We start from the raw sequence: 25,290 nt of genomic DNA on the forward strand, positions 1-25,290 counted from the left end.
ATTTCAGATGATTTCTATACAGTCCACTCCAGTTCTGCTGTTCCCATCATTGTTGGTTTGGCTGTTTGTTTGGCTCTTTGCATCGTGTCTATTCTGTTACTTGTTTTCTTTCTGTTGAGTAAGTCACAAATTATTTGCAATTCTTTGTGAATATCAAGTTCTCACAGGTTTCATGAAATAGTGAATCGTGGAAAATAATGATGTTTATTTTGATAAAGATGTCAGTATTTGTCAGAGGTCAAAGGTTATGGTGTTGTTAAAACTGCAGTGCAATCAGACTCAAATGTCTGATGTGCTGTGATATCTTCCAACAATGGAAGTCACTCTTTTATACTTTGATATTACTGCCTTTATTTTTGCACAGAGATCAAGAAATATCATAGAGATGACAACGATAGAGAGAAAAACTGTTCTAAAAGAAATAAAACTGCAGATCAGTCTGTCACTAAAGAAGAAACAGAGAGAGTGACACTGATGACGGTGCAGATGAAGAATGTGAACAAGAAAAAAAGGAAAAAAGAAGAGCAAACATGTAAGTAAAGAAACAGGACATTGCTTTGCAGAGAAAAAAACAAACAAGAGCAGGAAAAGTTTGATCTGTGAAAGGATGCAAAAACAACATTTATGTTAATGTCGTTAATCAGAGGTTCAGAAGAAGACACAATGTAGGCAGACAGAGGAGTGAGGAAACAAATCATCAGTGGAGATTACAATAATAGATAAACAGAGATAGGCCAGAGATACAGGGAAAAAACATTTAAGAAATATGTGTTTTTTATTCATGTTTTTTAGTTAAATTTAAATAAAAACATTTAGCTACCAACTTTTGGTGCTGAGGGTCTTGAAGTGACAGGTAAACTGGTTCTGTAGAGTTTTATTTACTGAAAGCAGTATGAACCACTGCAGACTAAAAGAGTGTGTATCGAAGAGAAACCCAAAACGTATAAATAACAACAACAACAACAACAACAACAACAACAACAATAACAGAATCTTAAACTGTCATTCATTGTCTAAGAGAGAATAAACTAAAAATAAAACCAACCTACTGTGTTTAACTGAGGCAGAGAGGCTGGTGTGTTAAAGTAACATACATAAAATAAATGCTAATAGAAATGAATTAAAATTGCTTAGACGTTGCAGTTGAGTGGTAACTGAAATGAAACTATTGAAATGAATGTGGAGACTGCATATCTTTGATACAGTGCTAACATTAGTCTTCATGCAGTCTTACAGATATTCTCAGAGCACTTTATTGTGTGCACATTAGTCAGTGTCAGACCGTCACTTCCTGCAGTACAACACTGCTAAAAGATCAATATCCATCTGTCTGTGTGTTAACAAACCACACATCACAGATAGAATGATTTAAAGCAGATGTAACTGATATTTTTATAAAAATATTTCAAATGAAAAACTGAAAACGATGTGACAGTGTGTTCAATGTCTAAGCTGAATGTGCAGCTTCATAGTGAGTTTCAGCTCATTGTTTATCTGTCCACACACAGCTTCACAGTGCTGGTTCACTGTCACTGCTCTCATACTGTTACTGTCAGAGGCAGGAAGCTGTTTCAAGAGAACAAACTGTAAGAACCCACTGTACATTAGCTTTATTAGCAGCACACAGACACAGTCAGAGACTAGCTGGTGAACACAGTGGAGCATTTAGCAGCTAAACACACAGATATTTCTCTCAGGAGCTGCTGGAGACCAAAACCTTCAGGATTCTCTGCTGGTCCTCTCACACAGACAGAACTGTGACTTTGTTCCATCTAAAGGTCCAACTAGAAAACTTCTGTTTCTTTAACATTAATAGTTGACCTCTCTGTTATACTTGAATTAAAATGCTGCACAAATCAGACCATGCAGTAACTTCCTCATGTCTTATTGTTGATTTGAACTCTCATTATTATTGAGTTAATAACAGTTAATATTACTAATGTGTATCAGTTTAGTCTGAACTACCAGTACAGTAACATTGCTCCAGCAGACAGCAGGTAAGCTGGCTACATACAGTTACAGTACATACATATATAATAATGAAGAAATAGTTGATACAGTATCACAGTAAAAGCATCATTATACGTATTACAGTGTTTAACAGTAAAGTAAAGTAACAGTAAAGCAGTGCAATGATTAACTCACTCTGACAACAGTCAGATAGTGTTTCCAGTATAAATCCACTGAAGGTAAACTGATTCAACCTGAGACAGACTGTACATGAACAGTGTTCTATCACACCATCAGATCATCACAAATGAGAGTCCATTCAGACCTTAATGTAAACTGCACATTAACTTGAAAGTGAAAATAAAATAATATAATGATAAAATATTTCACTTATCAAGAAAACTCTAGAATAGTCAGATGTCTTAATACACTATGTTTCAGTCTTAAACAGTTCAGGTTCTCTGTCAGACTGACACTTCCTGTGGTAAAACAATGCTGACAGATCAACATCCATCTGTCTGTCTGTCTGTCTGTTAGCTAGTTGATTAGTCCTGAATGATATGTGTGTGTGTGTGTTGTCTCTCTCTCAGCAGAACAACACCAGCATAGCACCTGACGTTGAGGTCGACCAACACGGCAAATATATTCGTCTCAGAAACTCGTCCAATGAGGTATTGTTGTCTGTGTGTGGATGAACACTGTATGAGTTCTGTATAAGTCTGGACTACAATAATATTCCAAATAATGAGCTGTTAGTTCCCCCACAATCCATTTGCTCTTGTTTTCATGTAAAGAGGGAAATGACATTGAATCATTGAATAAACACAATGGATTCAATAAGTGTAACACTGTAACATTAGTTTGTTCTCATCCTCCCTCTCACCCAATGTCACTGCAGGAGCAACAACTGGAAGGATGGAGGTTAGAAGTCCGGTTAAATAAGACAAAACCCATCATGTACACATTTGAGAACTCATTCAAACTACAGGCTGGAAACACTGTCACTGTGAGTATTTCATTCATGTTTTTCCTTTTCTTTCTTTCTTTCTTTCTTTCTTTCTTTCTTTCTTTCTTTCTTTCTTTCTTTCTTTTCCCATGGTTAAGTCCCATTTGAAATAAAAAAATATTTTTAATAAAAATGCTACTACTACTACTACTACTACTACTAATGCATGAGTGTATTTGTAAGTCTGTGACCTTTGCATTTTGCAGTTGTGGGCTCCAGGTTATAGAAGCCATTATCCTCCCACTGACCTGTTGTGGAGTGACCTGAAGTCCTGGAGCCCTGGAGACAAACTGCAGGTCGCTCTCATCAGCAACACTGGAGACATTCACTATAACTTTTAAATTCATGTCATGAATCATTCTTCCATTCTGGAATCAACAACAATGGATATTTTATTAATTTTTTTATGAATATCAAATCAAACATTATTACATTTTCCTTTTTGTGGCATTTTCAACAATTCAAAACACGTTTTCTTTGTTAGCCATGGGATTAGGACTGAAGGGAAAATAACTCAAAAACTGAGCGAATGTAACTCTGGAACTTTTGTTCTGTATTTGTACTGAATTGAATCTCTATATTAACATTTCTTCTCCTTTGACACACACAGTTTCTACAGCTCAGTGGTTTGGACAGTAAAGATATTATTTTCTATTCTGTGTTTTGTATTGTTTGTAAATGAGTTCATACTGTCAGTTTAGAATGATCTGCTCCATGTTTCTGTATTAAAGAGGTAAAAATCAAATATCAAATATGTTTTCCAGACATGTTGTTTATATTATTATTATTTGTCCTGTGAGGTACAACTTTACAGTATATAAATAAACACTTTTATATTTAAAGAGATTTTTGTATTTTTTCTTACAGTTTTGCATATTTTCTATTCAATAAAACAGATATTTCTTTCTTTTTTCATAATTGCTCAAACACTTAAATACATGTTAATACAAAATATTGAGTGAACCAGTGTAAGAATGTAGCTGCAAGTTGTGAACATTAATCATTATTTTAAATTGATGTGACATGAAAAGCAGAGAATAAATAAATATAAATCTCAGGCAGAAAGATTTGAGTAGAGAAATCACAGAAATCCAGGACGTGGGTACGGTTGTGCTTAGAGCTATTGTATTATTGTATTATATTCTTATTATATTATCATTCAAAAGTCAGGTGATGCAGTAACACAGCAGATGGTTAAATGTGATTGATATTCTGTGCTTACATTACTAATACAAATCATTCAAGACACAATAGTTAATAGTTAATAGTTAATTCAATTAGAATGGCTGAATGGGTAGCTTCACCTATAATAATATCAGAATTCAATCAGAATTTATTAACTGATTTATACTTTGTATCAACAATCGGAATATGCAACGTAAGTAGTAACAAAAAAAAATAGTGGAGTATAAAGTAGAATACAATGGAAAAACTCAATTACAGTTTAACTACTAATAATGTTTTATTAAGAACAGAACTGGGGTTAATGTACAATCCATCATAGTTGCTGAGATATTCAGGGCCAAAGTGGTGGACTTACTGACTGACACTGCCATCCCTAAAGCCACGCTGCCAGCATAGCACACATTTACTAATGTGTTTTCCCTTTATGCTCCCTCTCACAATTCAGTTAGGGCCTCCTCTAAAACGAATGTATGCCATTTTTCCACATTAACTTTAATCTAGTCTGAAAGCTAAAGCCCTTTCCTAAAATGTACATACAAAGTGAAACGAAAAGACAAAAAACACCCCACCTGCACCTGGAAAAACAACAGCCTATGTTAATATACACATATATCATTAGATATTATTTAGTTGTAAACAGAATTCTTTGTTTGAAGTCTTTTGGTTGAAGGGTTAGTGACTGCATCTTCTCACAAAGTGACAGCAGAAAAAGTTGTTAAATGCAATGTAATGATATATAATTATATAATAACTGTACTCGTCCTGTACTGCCTAACTTTATTTCCAATCTATTAAAGCGTCTCAAAGTGCAGGTGTACACGGCCATTTCATTTGTTTAATTGTATATTTATATTTATCTTAAATTTGTTATGTTACAGAGTGAACAGGAAACACAAATCGAACAATCTGAGATATGAAGGGTTTGATGTACATATAGACATATTTCTGTTGACTTCTACTGTGAAACGTTCTATTAATACATAATACACTACAATGAAATGACTAACCACACACAAATAAGTTCAACACAAAGCTTTACAATTCAACAATATTTCTAATAATTCCTCCTTTCTTCACTCAGGTCTCTCTGCTCTTTGTGGCCTGTAAGACAGAAATCAGGATATATGTGTGGTAAAATATTCTAAACTCAAGGGCCACTTTTTTATAATTACCATCAGTCGTACCTTCCGGACAGGAGAATACAGATCCTCTTCTGTTGAGTCTTTGGTTGCTGTTGGATTCAGAGATTCAGGCTGTGTTTTAGAAACTGGTAGAGTTCATTTTCCATGTTAAGACACAAAAACTGTGATAATCTAATCTAAAAAAAAGTTAATAAACACCTACTGACATTTCATCTGGACAAATCCCTTCAAGTCAAACTTCCATTGTAGCTGCACCACTGGATAGCTTCAAATAATTATAAAATATTCAGTAATAAACCCTGTTTCTATTTGTTCTCTCCAGCACTCTCATTTTATGAGGTGCAATCCACTTTAAAGTCTAAGTGATGCTAACACTCTTTCAGACTGACATTAACTGGATGATGAACTGCAACATATATCAGCATCTTTTTCATCCAGAAAAGATCCAGAGATCATTTGTTACATTGTAAAAACTACAGTTTCCTTGGTCAGCAGTACAGATGTAAACTTGAAACAACCAGCTGATATGAGAATGTAACACATGTAGCAACATGGAGCATCAATATGAACCAGATGCTTAGAAAAATATGCATTCTGGGCAAAATCTTAATTTATCACAGTTCTGTGTCAATAGCTTTTAAATCCTCTGTCTATCTTGTTTAGAATTACAGCAAATATGAGCATTACTGAGCTAAATGACAGTAGCAGTCACTTTGTTGGGGTCAGAAAACTCACAGCTGGAATAAAGATGTGGAATTCAAACACCTGTGGCTGTATCTAAGTGGGAGCATCAGTTAACTGGCACATTTTTAGAAAACATGTGAAATTGTCCACAGGCTTTTTAATGATATACGAACCACGCTGGAGAGTTTGTGAAGTCTCACTTGTTTTTAAGGTGGAGTAAATGGGTTGAAGTGAGGACTCATCGTCATCTGAAGGGGAGAAACCAACAGGAAGTAAGAGATCAACAGACAGACAGAGGAACACCACAAATGCTCTTATCAGAATAAAACTGTCAGCGAGCCCCTCTCACCTCCTTCCCTCTGTGGTTTTCTGCTGTGGTTTGTCTCTGGGCTCAAATTATCAACAGCATCTGCTGCTTCTAAAACAAAACATCATGTATGAGACGCTGAGAGGAGGTAAAAATAATTCAGCCACCAGCTCTACTGTGCAGCATGTCTCAACCCTTACTGGTAACACCTCAACTGCCACTTTCATTATGTAGGGCAGTGAAACCAAACAGCTCGTCTTATTATTCTAGTGTGCTCGGTGGTTAAACCTAATTGAAGATGTTAAAAGCACCTCTTTGTCTCTCAACATTTAGAGTATCACTAATAAATAAGACACAAGTGTTCCATTACAGTCTTGTTGTGTTTCTCACATCATGTTGAAGAAATAAAATGCATAAAGTAAACCTTTATTCTTTCTCTGTTTTGTGATGACGACTGCATACGTCACACCAGAGTCCGCTCCAGAGACTGAAACATAAAACCAAATGTTTGTGAAAAAAAATACATTTAAGTTATTATAAACACAGACCCAGAAGGTTGTCAGGTAGACAGGGACATAGTTGTACATAAATATACTTCATTAACACCCTATTTACATCTTATAATTGGATGATGGACTTTTGTTTGGTCTTTCATTTCAAGTGTTTGATTTTACTTCAAATGTTTTTAGAAATCAGTATGACATGGAGCAATGACAAATCTGAAGTACAGTACAGCCTATGTAACAAGTCTGCTCTCACCGTGTTGATCGTCCTCACCCGACTGTGATGCTGCTGGTGGAGTCTTTGAGGAAAAGCAGAGCATCACTGATGGATAGAAAACAGAGAGCCAGAAAAATAAAAGGAGGTTTTTTTTTTGTAAAATTAAACAATTTTACTCTACTGTGCACTTAAGCCAACAGATGGTTCACACTTGTGCAACTAAGTGCAACATTGTGAGTTGTATAAAAATATAAAATATTTAATCCTATATATTAACACAAGTTTATGACATGAATAAGCATTGGAGCTGTTAGCCAAAATATTAACATATCCTCAAAGCTGAGCTAAGGGCAAGGGAAATGTGTAATATGATAAGAAATCTAATTTGAATCTGTTTTATGTTTTTAATTCTTTTAAACTTGTGGCTCTGTTCGCTAAAAATAGCTTGATGTGCAGAATTACAGTTAGAATCACATATCCCACCATTCCTAAACTATTGGAGAAATGTAAAACAAGTGTGATGCGATGCTCTCCGTAGTAACATTTCTGTACCTCTGTGTTTCCTAACATGGAGGAATCCCACCAGCAGCAGCACCAGAGCCATCACTAAAACAGTGACAGCAATCCACAGCAGGGTGAAGACATGGGGGGACTCTGAGTCATCGGGGAGGGTCTCTTCATGACGGGATCGAGAATTTGCTGTAAGGATGAAAATAACACTATGCATGGAACTTCAATTGTAAAATGATTGTTTTAAACATGAGACACTTGACAAATATGTTTACATTTGGACTGGACTCTTCATAAGTAGGGGGGTGCCATCATCGTGTATAATCAGCAGCTTTCTAACTCTAACACTGTTATTCCTCACCTCTGACAGCCAGCCAGCTTCCTGGAGATGTTTCACCCTCAGAGGTGCTGCACTTGTAGAGGCCTTCATCAGACTTGCAAACACTGTTAATGGTTATCTCTTCTGCAGGACTGCCCTGCAGGAGGACGCCATCCTTGTAGAAATGAGCTAAGAGCTTGTTGGAACTGGTCTTGCTTCTGCAGCACAGAGTCACAATGTGTCCCTCCATCACAGGAAGAGCAGGACTGTCCAAAATTACAGAACCAGCTGTGGAAAGAAAGAAAAAAGCTGTTATTAATATGTTTTATTAATCATTAACATTGCAGTTACACCCAATTGGAAACTGAAGATATTTATTTAAGACCGTTTTCATCTCGCCGTGACTCCAAGCTTCATTCTATCAAAAAAAGTTGTACATAATCCAGGCAGCAATTAATTAATTCCCAAAGATTTTCATATTTCCATTAACAAAATCTACGTTAATTAAAAATGATGGGCTTACAGTCTAAACTGGATCAGTGAAGTTTCACACTAGACATTCTTTATGAGAAACATATTCAAATTACATATGTAGTGGCTATAAATAACAATAAACATACCAGTGACAGTGATGTTGACTCTGTTGGTTTTTTCTCCCCCTTCAGTCTCACACCAGTATTCTCCACTATCGACTGTATAGATTTTATCAATAGTGCAGAAGGCCCCTTTTGGCGTCCTCTTAATATCACATACTGGTTTAAATTCCTCAGTAATCCTGATTCCTTTCAGCTGAGTGGACCCATCAGTCCCCTCACAGTGAAAAGAGACGGACTCATATTCAAAGTGCTGCGGCCTGTTCGGACTGATCCAAAGAAAAGCTGCACCTGAAAAGAGAAATATTTACATTATCTTCATCCAAAAGTAGGAAAATGACAGAATGAAAATGACACACAATAAAACAAAGTATTTTATTTTACAATTTTCTCATTGTTACTCACCACTTTCCTGAGTATAACTGTTCTGCACTTCTGTCCCCAGAAGAATGAATTCAAGCGTCACTGAATAAACAAAGGAGCAAAGTTGTATATTAACCATAGATGCTTCGATTTACAGGAAAATATAAAATGTAGAAAAAGAAACTAAGACTCAGCACTCACACAGTCTGAAGCAGAGAGATGTGACCTCCATGTTGTCTTGCTGCTGTCTGAACATCAGACAGAAATACAACAAGTATGTAAGCGAGAACTTCCTCTTCCTGTGCAGTTGACTTCTGATGTTGCTGCTAAAGCTCAGAGTCACAGTGGCTTCAACATACAGTAGTTTGTCAGTCTAGAGTTATAAGCACCCATTCAACGGGGGGTTGACCATCCCTGCTCCTTCGGTCAGCTCAAGTTTCTCTTCGTCATCTTAAAACAAAGTTCACAATGCTCACATCCCCATTTTTACATAGAAACCGTTTTTGGTCGCTGTTATTTTTCCTTCTCTTTATACAGGCTGTGGAAAAAAAAACATTTCCAATTCACTAGTGTTATAAGATGAGATAAGATAAGATAAGATAAGATGTTCCTTTATTGATCCCCATAGGAGAAATTCAAGTTAGACACAGCAGCATATAGTGGATTGTAGTGCAAAGTACAGAAGTGTAGAAGTACATTACAAATCACAAAATAAGAATATTTTCAAATACAGTAGAATATATATGATTATGATGAAAAATATATACACTATAAAAAATATATACACTATATATACATATACATATATATATATATATATATATATATATATATATATATATATATATATATATGCAGTAAAAAATATAAGGGCCAATTCTAGTTCTATGCACAAGGAGTGCTGCTTAGGTTGCTAAAACAGTTGTATGGCTTCTGGAAGAGTTGTCGGTTATCTCAGATTTATTTTCTAATTTATCACAGAAATGTTATTGCATAAACTATATGTAAACAAGTCCTGTTCTGCCCCCTGCAGTTACAAAACAGACCTAACAACTACCTCATGAACACTCTCCTATTGCTCATGTGGTTTTGATTGCAGCTGTAATATTTCATATTAGTAATCAGTTACCTAGCAACAGGCTCAAAGTTCAGTGTTGCAAAGATGCTCAAAGTAAAACTGAGATTAGTTATTAAAACTCTGTTTAAAGTTCTATTTATTAGTTGATTAATTGACAGTTTTACAAAATGACCTGCATCCTGAAAGATCCAATGATATACGAGGTTATGTATCTGTATCCAAATCTGTTATTGATATTGATATTTCATATCATGCCATATAAAAATAACAAATACAATCTGTGAAAGATTTGGTCCTTAACATTCTGCATATTGTCCATATGCAAATATGTATCACCTCCCTGGATTGTACTGTATTTTTGTGCATTTATTCCAATATTTTATGACTAAGTAGAACCCAACCCAACCCAGTTCATGGGGAACACTGCACGGGTAAAGTTTGGAAGTTCTACACCATTTTCAATTCCAAACTAAAAATGAATGCATGTACAAGCTGCAGAAAACATCCTGTCAATGATTCACAGACTTTGGTCGTGAAGTCTGATTAAATGGTCGACAGATTGTGCAGCAGGTACGTCGTCTTCTACATTTATTTTTGCCTTTTCTACATGTTTCTACTTCTATTTTGAAAGACACTATCACCTTCTAGGTCTGCATTTAGAGCACACATATATATCATAATAACACACGAGAAAGTAAATTCTATATTCATGGGGAACACTGTATCATACTTATTGTATCATACATGGTATATATTTAAAATTATGGATAATTGTGATCTAATCATTTCAAAATTGATCAGCCTTTGGTGTTTAGTTATTTGAACATTTGAATAAAAATGTTCTTTTTATTATCTTAGATTAATTCTTAGAGACAAGGACTTTGTACCATAGAAAGTACTGTAGGCTAAAATATATAAACTGGCAGCATCCAAAAAAAAATTCAAATTCACTTAGGAACAGTCTGTGACACAATAGAGATAAAGGTATATACCATATACAGCCACAGAATTCACTATAGATCTGTGAATGTCTGTACTGACAAAAGTGAAAGTATAACTCCAGTGCATGGAAGTGTTTTATTGTCTGTGTAAAATGAGGATACTGCTAGTGAAGTTGTTCTTACAGCTGTAAGTCTTTGTTTCAATTCAAGCAGAAAGAATATAATATAATGTGTAAAACTTTCGAACACAATGGCAGTTCAATGCATTAAATGTATTCATTTTAAATGACCATTATTAAGTTAACAAACAAATCTGTTCAGGAATGAGTTCATATGTTATGACTACTTATTTTGCCTATTCAGCAGATCAAAAGCATATTTTCTATACAATGATGGTGTCCATGTAGGCTTTTAGTGTTTTATGTTCATTTTCAGAACTGCAGGATGCTTCCAATGACTGGACTGCGCCTTCAGTCTCCGCTCAGAACCATCAGTGTTCTGCTCGTCCATTTTCTCCTAGCACACTCTTGTAGAGGTAAGTTACACACAAATACAATTTAAGGCCACAATAAGACATTGTTGGAAAGTAGTTGTTGAATACGAGGAGCTGCATATTTTCACACCAATCAATCAAATGCCAAATATCTGTAAAATGAAAGTTGTTGCTCATAGTAGAGAATTACAACAGACAGCTCCATGGTGTGTTTTAGAGTCCGTCAACTCTTTGTTTTTGATGTCTGGCCCACAACTTCACTGTTCACTGTTTTAGTTCACTCTCATCAGTTGAACCAACAACCTTCCGATTAGGGGACGACCCGCTCTGCCTCTGCGCCACAGCTGCCCCACTTTATACAGCTGAACAAATTTATTTTATCTTCCAGGTCAGTCTCAGTTAATTGGTTCGCCTCAGCCAGTAGTGGCAACAATTGGTGATGACATCATTTTGCCGTGTCATCTGGAACCTGCTGTGGATATTACTGCCAAGACATTGGAGTGGACGAGACCCGACCTGGATCCCAGATTTGTCTATTTGTGGCGTGCTGGTCAGGACCATGTAAAGGCTAAAAATCCAGCCTATAAAGGAAGGACATCATTGTTCGCTGGTGAACTGAAGCATGGAAACATTTCACTGAAGCTCTCCAAAGTAAAACCTTCTGATGAGGGGAGATACAGATGCTACATTCCAGATCTGACTATAGACTCTTTCATTGAGCTTGTTGTTGGTGAGTAGATACACAATGTATGTGTACAGGATAGTTTGGTGCAGTCTGTACATTGTATCCAGTGAATCATGTAGAGGATAAACTTTCAGTTGTTGGGACATAAAGAGTAAACATAAAATAGTTTAAAATAGATAGAATGTGATATGCTTTAATGTAGACCATGACAAATTTTCCAAAGAGATGTCCACCAACCCTTTATTAAGTCCTACTGCACCCGTATGTTACTGTTGCTAATGTGAATGTCTGTACTGACAAAAGTGAAAGTATAACTCCAGTGCATGGAAGTGTTTTATTGTCTGTGTAAAATGAGGATACTGCTAGTGAAGTTGTTCTTACAGCTGTAAGTCTTTGTTTCAATTCAAGCAGAAAGAATATGATATAGTGTGTAAAACTTTCGAACACAATGGCAGTTCAATGCATTAAATGTATTCATTTTAAATGACCATTATTTAGTTAACAAACAAATCTGTTCAGCAATGAGTTCATATGTTATGACTACTTATTTTGCCTATTCAGCAGATCAAAAGCATATTTTCTATACAATGGTATAGGCTGGCTTTACCACCTCACAGATATGGTTTACAATGATGATGGCAGCAGATTTACCTCTCAAAATTTATAGTAATGTTTAAAACAACTGGTTTGTGATTTCAGAATAATGTACAACATATATGGCTTTTTATTCTTAATGATTGATCTTTTATTTTGCTTGCCAAAAAATGCCTACCTAACTAACTAAAACTAAAACTAAACTGCCTGGACTTTTTAATGTCTATAACGTCAATGCCATTTCAGTTTAATGACATTTGTTGAGCACTTACAACTTTTTGAAATGTTAAATATGACCCGTCACCAGCCCCATCTCCAGTTATATTAAAGGCAATGCTAATGCACAGGCTATACAGTATGTGTTTATTATTAGCTTTACAGTTTTGCATTTATCTGCATTCGTGCACCTTTTTTTGTTTTTACTATTAACAGTGATTGCAAAACTGACAACTGGTTTAAAATCTTTCCTTTTGCTCAGCTTCAGATGCTGTTTCCCCACCTGTCATTGATTTATCAGGGATTGACAGAAACAGAGGAGGACTGGATCTACAGTGTGAGTCTAAAGGCTGGTATCCAGAGCCTGAGGTGGTCTGGCTGGACGGTGAGGGAAACCTCCTCTCTGCTGGACCTACAGAGACAGTCAGAGGTCCTGATGACCTCTATACTGTCAGCAGCAGAGTGACTGTGGAGAAGAGACACAGCAACAACTTCACCTGTAGAGTCCAACAGAAGAAGACCAACCAGACCAGAGAGACACACATCTATATTTCTGGTCATTATTAAATAATATTGTTTAATGTGATCAATTGTAGTTTCAAATAGCTGAGTTCTAGTTTTCTATATGTAATACTGTTTCATTTCAGATGATTTCTTCGAGGTCCAGTCCAGTTCTTTTACTCTCACAGTTGGTCTGGCTGTTAGTTTGACTGTTTGCATCCTGCTTATTCTGTTACTTGTCTTCTTTGTGTGGAAATGGAGACAAAACAAAATCAGTAAGTCACAAATAAATTGCATTGGTTTAAAAATGTCAAGTTATTCTCACAGGTGTAATGAGTAAGAGTGATTAAAACATCAGTATGTTACAGCTTATAGTGCTGATAAATAATGTGGTGGTTTGTCAGCTTTTAATATTCAATCAAAATTGTCAGGTTTATTTAGACAGAAATGTTCATATGCTGTGATACCTTCACAAAATGCAAATAAACTTCTTTCATGCTTTAATTCTATTTTACACAGTAAACAAGAGAAGCCACAGGGCTAACAGTGATAAAGGAGAGGAGAGGAATTGCTCCAAAAGAAACAAAACTGAAGATCAGAGAGAGACACTAATGGCAGATGGAACAGTGCAAATGGAGGTTTTGAACGAGGGAAAGGGGAAAAAGAAGAACAAACATGTAAGTAAAGAAACAGGACATTGCTTTCAGAGAGAAAACAAACAAGATAAGTTTCATCAGAGTATAGAACAATAAAGTATCATGATCTGAAATGAGAAGACAACAACTTTTAATTTGAGAGTGACATAGTTATGGTGTTTTCTGAACCACTGCAGACTTTCACTCATAATAATTCTGTTAAATATTTGTTACTTTAATGTCTGACATTTCTCAACTGCACCTAAATACAAAGGCTGTGACACACGTGTTATTGTGCGGTGTCTTCAATAACCTCCCCAAATAAAATCATGTCTCACGTCTTGTCTCTGTCCTCTCTTTCTGTTGAAGCAGAAATCTGAGCAGCAGCTGAAGGAGGAGCAGCAGAGGAGGGAGGAAGCTGAGAATAGAGTGAAGAGGGTCCTCACTCTATTCTCAGAGGAGCTGGAGACGAGGAAGAATGAGGTTCAACTTCACTTTAATAATGTCAGGCTTTTATTTCAGTTTGAAGTCACATTGTTATGTCATCCATAGTGTAGACACAGTCAAACTTGTCTCTCTGTTCTTCCAGGTCAAACTCAAACAAGCTGAGCTGCTGAAGCTCCGTGAAGAGAAGCAGAAAATCCAGAACAACCTGCAGACCGTGAAGAAAGATCTGGAGAACAAACACGAAGAGGTTCATGTCTTCATCTTCATCTTCATTTATTGAGATGTCTCATCATCTCTGCTGTTTGAGAATCCAACTAGACTATGTTTGTGTTATTGAACTTCTACTCAGTAATGTAGCATATAAAATGTACTTGACTGTATATTAAGTCACATATTGTGTTTAGTTTAACTGTTATTTGGTTGTATAATTATTCACAAGCTTTAATGTGGTACTAATGTCTCTATCTCTCCGTCCCAGCTGGAGACAATCCAAACCACACTATCCCGGTTGTCTTCGGTAAGTGCTCATGGTTTGAATGCAATAATACACTCTGAGGTGCCATCACAAAAATAACTTGAAAGTCTGTTATTGTAATATATCCATTATTATTGTGATGCATCTTGTCACTAGTTTGTGAATGAGAGCAATGCTGACACAGACTGACTGCATTCTCTGCTGGTCCTCCATTTTCTTTATCAACTTCATTAACAGTTAAATTGTGCAGCTCTGAACTACTTTATACAACACAGAGAGCAGCAGAGAGAATGTGAATGTGTACAGCACATACTGAGGGGAAGTCACGCGTCACCACCCACAGACCTGAAATTAAACTTTGCCATTAAAATGTTCTGCTTTCTTTGCCATATGTGTCATTGTGTAGTATTTTCAGTCACATGTTTTATTATGATCCAGAGGCGCAGGAAAATAGAAGAGCAGAAGAATAAAGCTGAGCAGGAAGTTGAGAGACTGAAGAAGAAGCTGGAGACTCATCAGAAGGAATTAGACACCAAAATCAAAGAGGTTTCTATTTATTTTCTTTTAAAGATTTGTTTTAGCCATCTACTTATTTGCTTTCATACTCTCATCACCTTGGTATTATCATCAAACTTTGCCTCCATCGGTCTCAGCATTTTCCTTTGGCTGCAGATTTCAGTGTTACACTATGTGCCTACTGCTTCTGTAGTCCCCAAAAATTAAAAAGCAGAACACAGAGAAGGACTTCCTCCTTTACTTGAGTCATAATTACTACAGTTACTACATCACTTGAACATAAAGATACTTTATTTTAGGAAAATAATTATGTTGTGGGAAAGACAGTGTGTGCTTTGCACTGGTCATTGCATTTGTACCAATTAAATAGCTACTTAACAGTTACTTAATTCAGAAATGTTTATCTCTTGGCAGCAGCTTTAATAAGATTTACAGATAAAATCATCATTCCATAGGTTTGACTGTTTCTCTGGTACTGTAGTGCATCACTTCTAACGTGTATTGATAATAAAACATGTCTCTCTTATAGTCATCTCGTCTCCTCTTTCCTCCCAGGTTGAAGACAAACAAGCTGAAGTCCAGCAGCTCCAGGATGATATTCAGAGGATGGTGGAGACCAACCTGCGGACCCTGATGGAGAATCTGGAGTCCAACAACAAGGAGGTTCATCTTTCTACTTTAACCAAAACCATCTGAATATTTACAGTAATATTTGGTGTTCAGTGACAACCATCCCGTATAAGTTTCCATCACAGATCGAAGATCATTGTGACTTCATGTGTTGAACAATTCAGACCATAAACTCAAAGCTGATCTTTCAAACAGAATATCTGTCTAAGTTCAGAGTTACTCACTAAAACACATTGTGTTCTTTTACAAAGCCAAATTATTTTAAAGTGCAATGTTTACATGCTTGCAGTCTTCTTCCGTCTTTGTTGTCACATTGCAGCATATCCCATCCTGTTGCAGCCACCTGTAGATCAGAGGAATAGTATAAAACCACTGGCTGGAGTGTGTGTCTGCCACATGTGTATTCAAGTGTGTTCTCATGCACAAACTGGGGACTCATTCATTAAAAAAATAAGCTCCATAGTGCTACTAAAGGTCTAAAACTCCACCGGGAACCTTTATGGTTTAATAATTTGTTTAATGGTTTAGATAATAAACCACTAAATATATTTAATAAAGAACATGTCTCTCTTAACCTCTCTCTTTTATCCCAGTTGGAAAGAAGCCAAGCTGCTCCGGTCCGGTCTTCTTCATCTGGGGTAAGTTGCAATGTAGAAGTAAAATTTATACACTCTGATATTTCCTGATAGAAACTAACAAAATCAGCAGAGTAAACTCCACAAGACAAACTTACACAGACAGATGTGTGCTGTATTGAACAAAACTGACTTCAGGTCACAAATGTTCCTTTATACTCACTGAAGGAAGAGCTGTGTTTTACTGGTCAAACTGTGGAACTGCAGAGTTTCTAACAGGAAAGCTGAATGTTCTCAATTTGACTTAAAATCACAATGACACAAATAAAAAATGAAAATGAAAAAAGTTATAAAAAAGAAAGATTATGAACTTTCTTTTTAAGTGTCTAATCTCTGTCTCCTCTTACTCTTTCAGTTTCAGTGGCCGTTGACTTCCAGGCAGAGGTTCCAGGATGAGCAGCAGAGGAGGGAAGAAGCTGAGAACAAAGTTCAGATCCTGGAGGAGAAGGTTTGTATTTGAGTTTCCTTTCCAGCAACTTATTTGCCTCTTTTCAAATGACTTTTAAATTAGTGTCTTCCAGAAAATAGAACATTATGATATTTTATTTTATTTTTGCATTTCAAATTTAATGAATAAATATAAAATAAACTACAATAACAACAAACAGTTCAACACATCTAAAGTCCAAGTCAAGACTGAAAGTACTTTAAATGCTGAATGAATCAGAGCTTGAAGTAGAGTTGAGTGTTTAGTTAATGTCTTATATGATCTCTCATATCTAAAATAAGTGTAAGTCTCTCACAGTCTGTCTCCATGTCTCTCTGCACTCCCAGTTGGAGGGAAAACAGGTTGAAATCAGTCAGCTCCTGAAGGAGAAACAGAACAGGCAGAAAGACGTGAAGACCCTGAACAGTCAGTTGGAGACTCTGAACAATCAGCTGAAGTGCAAGAACAAAGAGGTTCATCTGATCATTACTAACTTAAATGTCTCACAGCTGCACTTTTCTTTTCTTTCCCACTTTCACTGCTGCATTCTGTGTTTATTAGAACATATACAGGAAGAATGAGGTTCAACTTCACTTTAATAATATCAGGTTTTTATTTCAGTTTGAAGTCACATTCTTATGTCATCCATAGTGTAAACACAGTCAAACTTGTCTCTCTGTCCTTCCAGGTTGAAAAGAAACAATCTGAGCTGCAGAAGCTCCGTGAAGAGAGGCAGAGGATCCAGAACAACCTGCAGACCGTGAAGAAAGAGCTGGAGAACAAACACAAAGAGGTTAATGTCTCATTATCTCTGCTGTTTGAGAATCCAACTACACCATGTTTGTGTTACTGAACTTGTACTAAGATGTAGCATATAAAATGTACTTGACTGTATATTAAGTTACATATTGTGTTGGTTTAACTGTCATTTGGTTGTATAATTATTCACAAGCTTTAATGTGATACTAATGTCTCTATCTCTCCCTCCCACCTGCAGACAATCCAAGCCAACCTAGCCCAGTCTACCTGGTGGCCTTCGGTAAGTGCTCATGGTTTGAATGCAATAATACACTCTGAGGTGTCGTCACAAAAATAACAAGAAAGTCTGTTATTGTAATATATCCATTATTATTGTGATGTCTCTTGTCACTAGTTTGTGAATGAGAGCCATGCTGACACAGACTGACTACATTCTCTGCTGGTCCTCCATTTTCTTTATCAACTTCATTAACAGTTAAATTGTGCAGCTCTGAACTACTTTATACAAACAGAGAGCAGCAGAGAGAATGTGAATGTGTACAGCACATACTGAGGGGAAGTCAGGGGTCACCACCCACAGGCCTGAAATTAAACATTGCCACTGAAATGTTCTGCTACACAGAGAGCTGATATTTCTCACTTGTTATCCATAAAACCAGAGGCTTCATTTCTTTGCCATATGGGACATTGTGTAGTATGATCAGTCACATGTTTTAATGATCCAGAGTGGCAGCAAAGAAGAAGAGCAGAAGAAGAATAAAGCTGAGCAGGAAGTGGAGACACTGAAGAAGAAGCTGGAGACTCATCAGAAGGAATTAGACACCAAAATCAAACAGGTTTCTATTTATTTTCTTCAAAAGATTTTATTTTTCTGCTATTTACGTATTTGCTTTCATACTCTCATCACCTTGGTATTATCATTATTATCAGTCATTAAACTGTGTCTCCATTGTTCTCAGCATTTTCCTTTGGCTGCAGATTTCAGTGTTATACTATGTGAGCACAGAACCTACTGCTTCTGTAGTGACCTAAATTAAAAAGCAGAACATAGAGAAGGACTTCCTCCTTTACTTGAGTCATAATTACTATGGCTTCTATGTCACTTGAACATAACTATACTTTGTTTTGGGACTTTATCATGTTGTATGAAAGACAGTGTGTGCTTTGCACTGGTCATTGCATTTGTACCAATTAAATAGCAACTTAATAGTTACTTAATTCAGAAATGTTTATCTCTTGGCAGCAGCTTAAATACGATTTATAGATAAAGTCATCATTCCATAGGTTTGACTGTTTCTCTGGTACTGTAGTACATCACTTCTAATGTGCATTAATAATAAAACATGTCTCTCATATGGTCATCTCGTCTCCTCTTTCCTCCCAGGTTGAAGACAAACAAGCTGAAGTCCAGCAGCTCCAGGATGAGATTCAGAGGATGGTGGAGACAAACCTGCAGACCCTGATGGAGTCCAACAACAAGGAGGTTTGTCTTTCTATTTTAACCAAAACCATCTGAATATTTGCAGTAATATTTGGTGTCCAGCAACACCCATCCCGTATAAGTTTCCATGACAGATTAAAGATCATTGTGACTTTGAGTTTAAACAACAATTCAGACCATAAACTTAAAGCTGCCCTTTCAAACAAAATATATGTCTAAGTTCAGAGTTACTTACTAAAACACATTGTGTTCTTTTACAAAGCCAAATTATTTTCAAATGCAATGTTTACATGCTTGCAGTCTTCTTCCCTGTCTTTGTTGTCACATTGCAGCGTATCTTGTTGCAGCCACCTGTAGATCAGAGGAATAGTATAAAACCACTGGCTGGAGTGTGTGTCTGCCACAACTCACTCATTAAAAAAAAAATAAGCTCCATAGCGCTAATAGAGGTCTAAAAGTCTACTGAGAACCTTTATGGTTAAAGGGGAACTTGGCAACTCTAGCCATTTCTTCACTGGTTTTCACTTTTGTCATCACATGTTTTCTCAACGAGCTCCCCCTACAGCTCTGGGACGTATATTTCACAACACGTCGTAAAAAAAACTCACTGTCGGCACACTCCTCCCCCTTTCTACCGCTGCTGATGTGCCTTTTTTCGCCGGGCAACTTTTTCGTGTGGAGCAATGTCTACCGAGGTGGGTAATACATTATACACTAACCGGTATTGAGGGCGCGTGTGCGTTTATGTGGAATTGCTGTAAAGCAGTTTGTGTTTCTCGCTGGTTCACGCTTCTCACGATACTTCCTATTTCCAACTTAATGGGACGGTAGTCCCAAAGTTGCAAAGTTGGTTTTCCACCTGGGGACACTAGGGGGGGTGGAGTTACCATTTTCACCGGAACAGGCCATTTAACCATCCAAATTGTTTCTAAACAGGTTTATTAAGCTGAAAAAGTTGCCAAGTTCCCCTTTAAATAATTTGTTTAATGCTTTAGATAATAAACCACTAAATATATTTAATAAAGAACATGTCTCTCTTAACCTCTCTCTGTTATCCCAGTTGGAAAGGAGACAAGCTGCTCCGGTCCGGTCTCCTTCATCTGGGGTAAGTTGTAACGTAGAAGTACAATTAATACATTCTGATATTTCCTGACTAAGAGATTCAGCAGAGTAAACTCAGACACAGACGGATGTGTGCTGTATTGAACAAAACTGACTTCAGGTCACAAATGTTCCTTTATACTCACTGACAGAAGAGCTGCTGCTTTACTGGTCAAACTGTGGAACTGCAGAGTTTCTCACAGGAAAGCTGAATGTTCTCAATTTGACTTAAAATCCCAAATTGAAAAAGCAACGGAAGCAATGACACAATTAAAATCAGACAATTATACTAAAACAAAAAATGTATGAAAAAAAACAATTGATTCATGAATTTAAGTAGAGTTGCCTTTTACTTTAGGATTGTTCCCACCACCACTACTAGTAGTAATACTAGTGCATATTCACTTTATTATCTGGCATATATATTTATTCACATATTTATAAATATAAATATTTTATACATATAGTTTTCTTTACATATCGTATAGTATTTGTGTGTTTTAGTTAAATCTCACAATTGTATTTGATCTAAAGCTTATTTAAATGAATAAAAACATTTAAATAACTTTAAGATGATAATATTAAACTGAAGCCACCGGGTTTTCTTGACTTTGGCTTTACTGCCTCATACAACCCGTCTGACCTCATCTGTTGTATGGTATGTGTAGAAATAATAAACCAAAATTAACTTTTCATTTAAATATTTATTTTTTTCTTTTGAACTCAAAATATAAAGAAATGTATTAGTGTATAAGTAGTAACCATTCTGTTTGCCACAAACTGAACTGCATTTTTGCTGATGACACAATACAGAAATTAGCATAAGTATTATTATTACACTAACTAAGAAATATTGTATGGTTTATAATGTTATAATGTCTGTACATGAACAAATATATATTGTATTTGCTAAAGGTCATCCATAGAGAGTATGACATTCTCCACAGTGACGTTTATGTTGGAGGTCAGTTAGAGGTCAGACTCCCTCTTAGACCTCTTTAAACCAAGTCTTATAAAAGTGTTGTATTCAGTAATCAGTACTGAGAGGAAAACACAAATGTTAGAACATTAAGGTTCAACTGTCACAGATTCTTTATCTGTTGGTTAATTCCTGCAGATTAACACTGTTAAAATCAATATTGATCAAGAATGTTGAGATCCACACAATGTGCCGCTGTCAGTGCTGTGCAGCATTCAAACTCCAGCTCTCTGAAATATAATAATGCAACATTATTAACAGAATCAAGAACAATCTCTGTTATTTTAAGATGTTTACTGTGAATCCTGTAAAGCACATTCTCAGTGAGTTATTAACAGTTAACTAATACTTAGTTATAGTATACTAATACTTATACTAATGTGTATCAATTCAGTCTGAACTAACAGTACAGCAGCATTGCTCCAGCAGGTAGTAGGTATGGTTGCTACATATAGTTAAAGCACATACATACAGTAATCAACAAATATTTAGAATTTCTAAACTAGAGGCATCACATTACTGAGTATTGTTGGTGTAACAGATGAAATATCCTCCTGCTGTCCAGATTCAATATATAATATCAAACCAGACAGTTGGTTGTTACCAGTGTTAAACTCAATGTTTAAAAAGCTGTGCAATGATTAACTCACTCTGGTGGTTCAGGACAGACAACAGTCAGATAGTGTTTCCAGTATAAATCCACTGAAGGTAAACTGATTCAACCTGAGACAAACTGTACATGAACAGTGTTCTACCACAGCATCAGATCATCACACATGAGAGTCCATTCAGACCTTAATGTGAACTGCACATTAACTTCATAAAAATAAAATGAATAAAAATCAGAGAGCAGAGAGAGAACTGAAGGAGCTGATGATCAGAAACACAGAGGTGAATGTTTTCACCTAAATCAATGTTTTTTATTTTATATATGATATATATTATATATGAAAGTGGACTCAGGTTGACAGAAACACAGAGCAGTGTAACAGTGAATGTATTCATTCTATAAATATGATAAAGATTAGATTTTGTTGTTGAACCCTGCTGACACTGCTGACTTTGAGACATTCTGCTTCTTTACTTTAATGCTCTTATTTTAGAATTACATGTTGAATTCATCAGTTGAGTAGTGCACTGATTGTTACAGCTGATATTTACAGTATATATTCACAGTATAAACAGAGGTTGAACCTGACTCAACTATGGGCACATTGTTACACCCCCTGTATATGGGGTAGGAGCGCAACATACAAGTGAAGAGGAAATAATAACAATGAATAAGTTTCCCTTCCTGATCCCCAAACCAAAAACTAACACAGGTTTAACAAACAAGTGAACTGATTTATTTACAGATGTGAAACCAGAAGTGCAACAAAAACCAGGAACAATCTTCAGGCCAAAACAACAAATAAAGCAGATCTAACTCTCTCAAACAAAATGCTGACTAATTCCTGAATGGCAGTTCATCCCTACACACCCACTATATACAACCATAGGAAAACAATAATCTTTATAACTCGCCAATCGTTGCCAACAATGTTCTTACGACTACACACAGTTTCTCATTGGTCCGGGGGGACAGAATGATGCTGCTGCCAGGTTTTCTGACCCGACTGATGTGAGGCCAGATGTTTAAAACATGGCGGATGTTGCAGATGTCACAGGGGGAACCAACCAGCAACAGACACGTAATTAACCAGTCAGGAGGAGACCTATGGGTTGCCGTCAAAGATCCCTACTGAGACAGGCTGCACACTCCTGTAGAAAACAGGGACAAAACACAGAGCACACCACAGCAGAAACAATACAAAACAATAATACAGTCAGGGACGAAACAACATTAAAAGGTCATAAATCACAACCTACAGCCAATCAGAACGTAGTTTCAGACCTGGATATTAAGTGCACAAAATAAAACCAATTGTCTCTTCATCTCTCTTTTTCCTCCCAGTGGGAAAAGAAGCTCAAGGAGGAGAAGAAGAAAAGGGAGGAAGCTGAGAAAAAAGAGAACGCAAAGAAGGAGCTGAAGAACAGGGTACATGTTTTACCCTTTATTAATGGAGCAGAGTTTTCCTCTCACTTTCTTTTAAACTTCTTCATAAAATATTGAACTAGGACATTTACAATCTTAAACAACACATCATGATCACCACCTGTCCATATTACAAGCAGTCAGTATAATTATTAATGTCTAATTGTTCCCACTTTCACCTTTTCATTGACTTTGTGTGTTTTTAACGTCTGTAATCTACCTGCTGTCAGTCTGAACTGTTGCTGAACTATTCTAATATCAGAATCAAAATTACAATTGATCACATTTATCTCCATCGCTGTCGTAAAAAGAGAGAAAGATTTCACTTATCAAGAAAACTCTACAACAGTCAAATGTCTAAAGACACAATGTGTTTGACAACATCCATCTGTCTGTCTGTTAGCTAGTTGGTTAGTCCTGAATGATATGTGTGTGTGTTGTCTCCCTCTCATTAGGTTGCAGTGGAGGAGAACAACACCAGCTCGGCCAGTCAGAGCTCAACCACAGTACCCGACGTTGAGGTCGACCAACACGGCAAATATATTCGTCTCAGGAACTGGTCCAATGAGGTAATGTTGTCTGTGTGTGGATGACCACTGTATGAGTTCTGTATAAGTCTGGACTACAATAATATTCCAAATAATGAGCTGTTAGTTCCCCCACAATCCATTTGCTCTTGTTTTCATGTAAAGAGGGAAATGACATTGAATCATTGAATAAACACAATGGATTCAATAAGTGTAACACTGTAACATTAGTTTGTTCTCATCCTCCCTCTCACCCAATGTCACTGCAGGAGCAACAACTGGGAGGATGGAGGTTAGAAGTCCGGTTAAATAAGACAGAATCCTTCATGTACACATTTGAGAACTCAATCAAACTACAGGCTGGAAACACTGTCACTGTGAGTCTTTCATTCATGTTTGTCCTTCTATCATTTCTTTCTTTCTTTCTGTCTTTCTTTCTTTCTTTCTTTCTTTCTTTCTTTCTCCATTGTTGTTGAGTCCCATTTGAAATTAAAAAATAAATAATATTAATAATAATGCACAAGTGTATTTGTAAGCCTGTAACATTTGCATTTTGCAGTTGTGGGCTCCAGGTCGTGGTACCCATTATCCTCCCACTGACCTGTTGTGGAGTGACCTGAAGTTGAGCCCTGGAGACAAACTGCAGGTCACTCTCATCAGCAACACTGGAGACATTCACCATAACTCAGATCATATTATCTCTGGAAGATAATATTTATTAGACAATATTATTTTATTTTATAGACATATATTTTATTGTGAAATCAACAACATTTGATCTTTTATATTTTATGTTTGTTTAAAATGAGGCAACAGGTTTGCTTTTATTTTTTGCTACTCTTCATTGATTAGTAAGAATAAAAATCTTAAATATTGAATTGCTAGCCACGGGGTTAGGACTGAAGGTAAAATAAACTGGAATGCAACTTTTGTTCTGTATTTTTACTGAATTGAATCTATATGTTAACATTTATTCTCCATTGACACACACAGTTTCTGGTTTGGACAGTAAAGATATTATTTTTTATTCTGTTTTGTATTGTTTGTAAATGAGTTCATACTCTCAGTTTAGAATTATCTGCTCCATGTTTCTGTAATAAAGAGGTTTATTTCAACCCTGTGGCACTTTCAATAGTCCAAATGCTGATTAATTATTCTCTTAATTATTAATGATTCTTGACAATATTTGCTTTGAGAAATATCAAATTGTTTTTATTATAATAATAATTATTATTATTATTTGTCCTATATATAAAAATAAACAATTGTATATTTAAAGATATTTTTCAATTTTTTTATTGCACAGTTGTCCAAACAGTTTTGCATATTAAAAGGAGGAGAACATAAAAGGAGTGATCTGAGGAGGGACAAGTCTCTGTGTGAAGAGCTGCAAAGA

The 25,290-nt window shown here is 36.2% G+C and overlaps 2 protein-coding genes and 1 long non-coding RNA gene across 11 annotated transcripts in view; 2 read left to right on the forward strand and 1 right to left on the reverse strand.

Annotated features, from left to right (window-relative positions):
- Window positions 1-25,064, forward strand: LOC127379610 (uncharacterized). Of its 3 annotated transcripts, XR_007888342.1 has the most exons (6): window positions 1-118; window positions 365-532; window positions 2,541-2,621; window positions 2,849-2,871; window positions 24,187-24,271; window positions 24,454-25,064. It is a non-coding gene; the product is annotated as an uncharacterized LOC127379610 (long non-coding RNA). The 3 variants fall into 3 exon arrangements; XR_007888343.1 differs by having other exon boundaries at window positions 7-532; window positions 2,544-2,621; XR_007888344.1 differs by lacking the exon at window positions 2,849-2,871 and having other exon boundaries at window positions 7-532; window positions 24,164-24,271.
- Window positions 1-25,290, forward strand: part of LOC127379579 (trichohyalin-like) — a 175,195-nt gene that overhangs the window by 2,658 nt on the left and 147,247 nt on the right. The gene's annotated exons all lie outside the window — the stretch shown is intronic.
- The window catches only part of LOC127379588 (Fc receptor-like protein 5), a 44,779-nt gene continuing 23,888 nt past the window's right edge, over window positions 4,400-25,290 (reverse strand). Inside the window, exons 2-9 of one of the 7 annotated variants that reach the window (XM_051429396.1) lie at window positions 8,822-8,881; window positions 8,444-8,707; window positions 7,866-8,111; window positions 7,547-7,693; window positions 7,034-7,099; window positions 6,699-6,761; window positions 6,317-6,385; window positions 6,000-6,215 (exon numbers count right to left, since the gene is read on the reverse strand). In XM_051429396.1, coding sequence (XP_051285356.1) covers window positions 6,061-6,215; window positions 6,317-6,385; window positions 6,699-6,761; window positions 7,034-7,099; window positions 7,547-7,693; window positions 7,866-8,111; window positions 8,444-8,707; window positions 8,822-8,881 — 1,070 coding nt within the window. In that variant the 3' untranslated portion in view covers window positions 6,000-6,060. Of the gene's footprint in view, window positions 5,243-5,325; window positions 5,373-5,999; window positions 6,216-6,316; window positions 6,386-6,698; window positions 6,762-7,033; window positions 7,100-7,546; window positions 7,694-7,865; window positions 8,112-8,443; window positions 8,708-8,821; window positions 8,882-25,290 lie in introns of those variants that run through there. The other 6 variants (XM_051429399.1, XM_051429398.1, XM_051429394.1 and 3 more) reach the window with 6 other exon arrangements.

The sequence above is a fragment of the Dicentrarchus labrax genome, unplaced genomic scaffold, assembly GCF_905237075.1.
Source record: "Dicentrarchus labrax unplaced genomic scaffold, dlabrax2021, whole genome shotgun sequence".
Classification (NCBI taxonomy): domain Eukaryota; kingdom Metazoa; phylum Chordata; class Actinopteri; family Moronidae; genus Dicentrarchus; species Dicentrarchus labrax.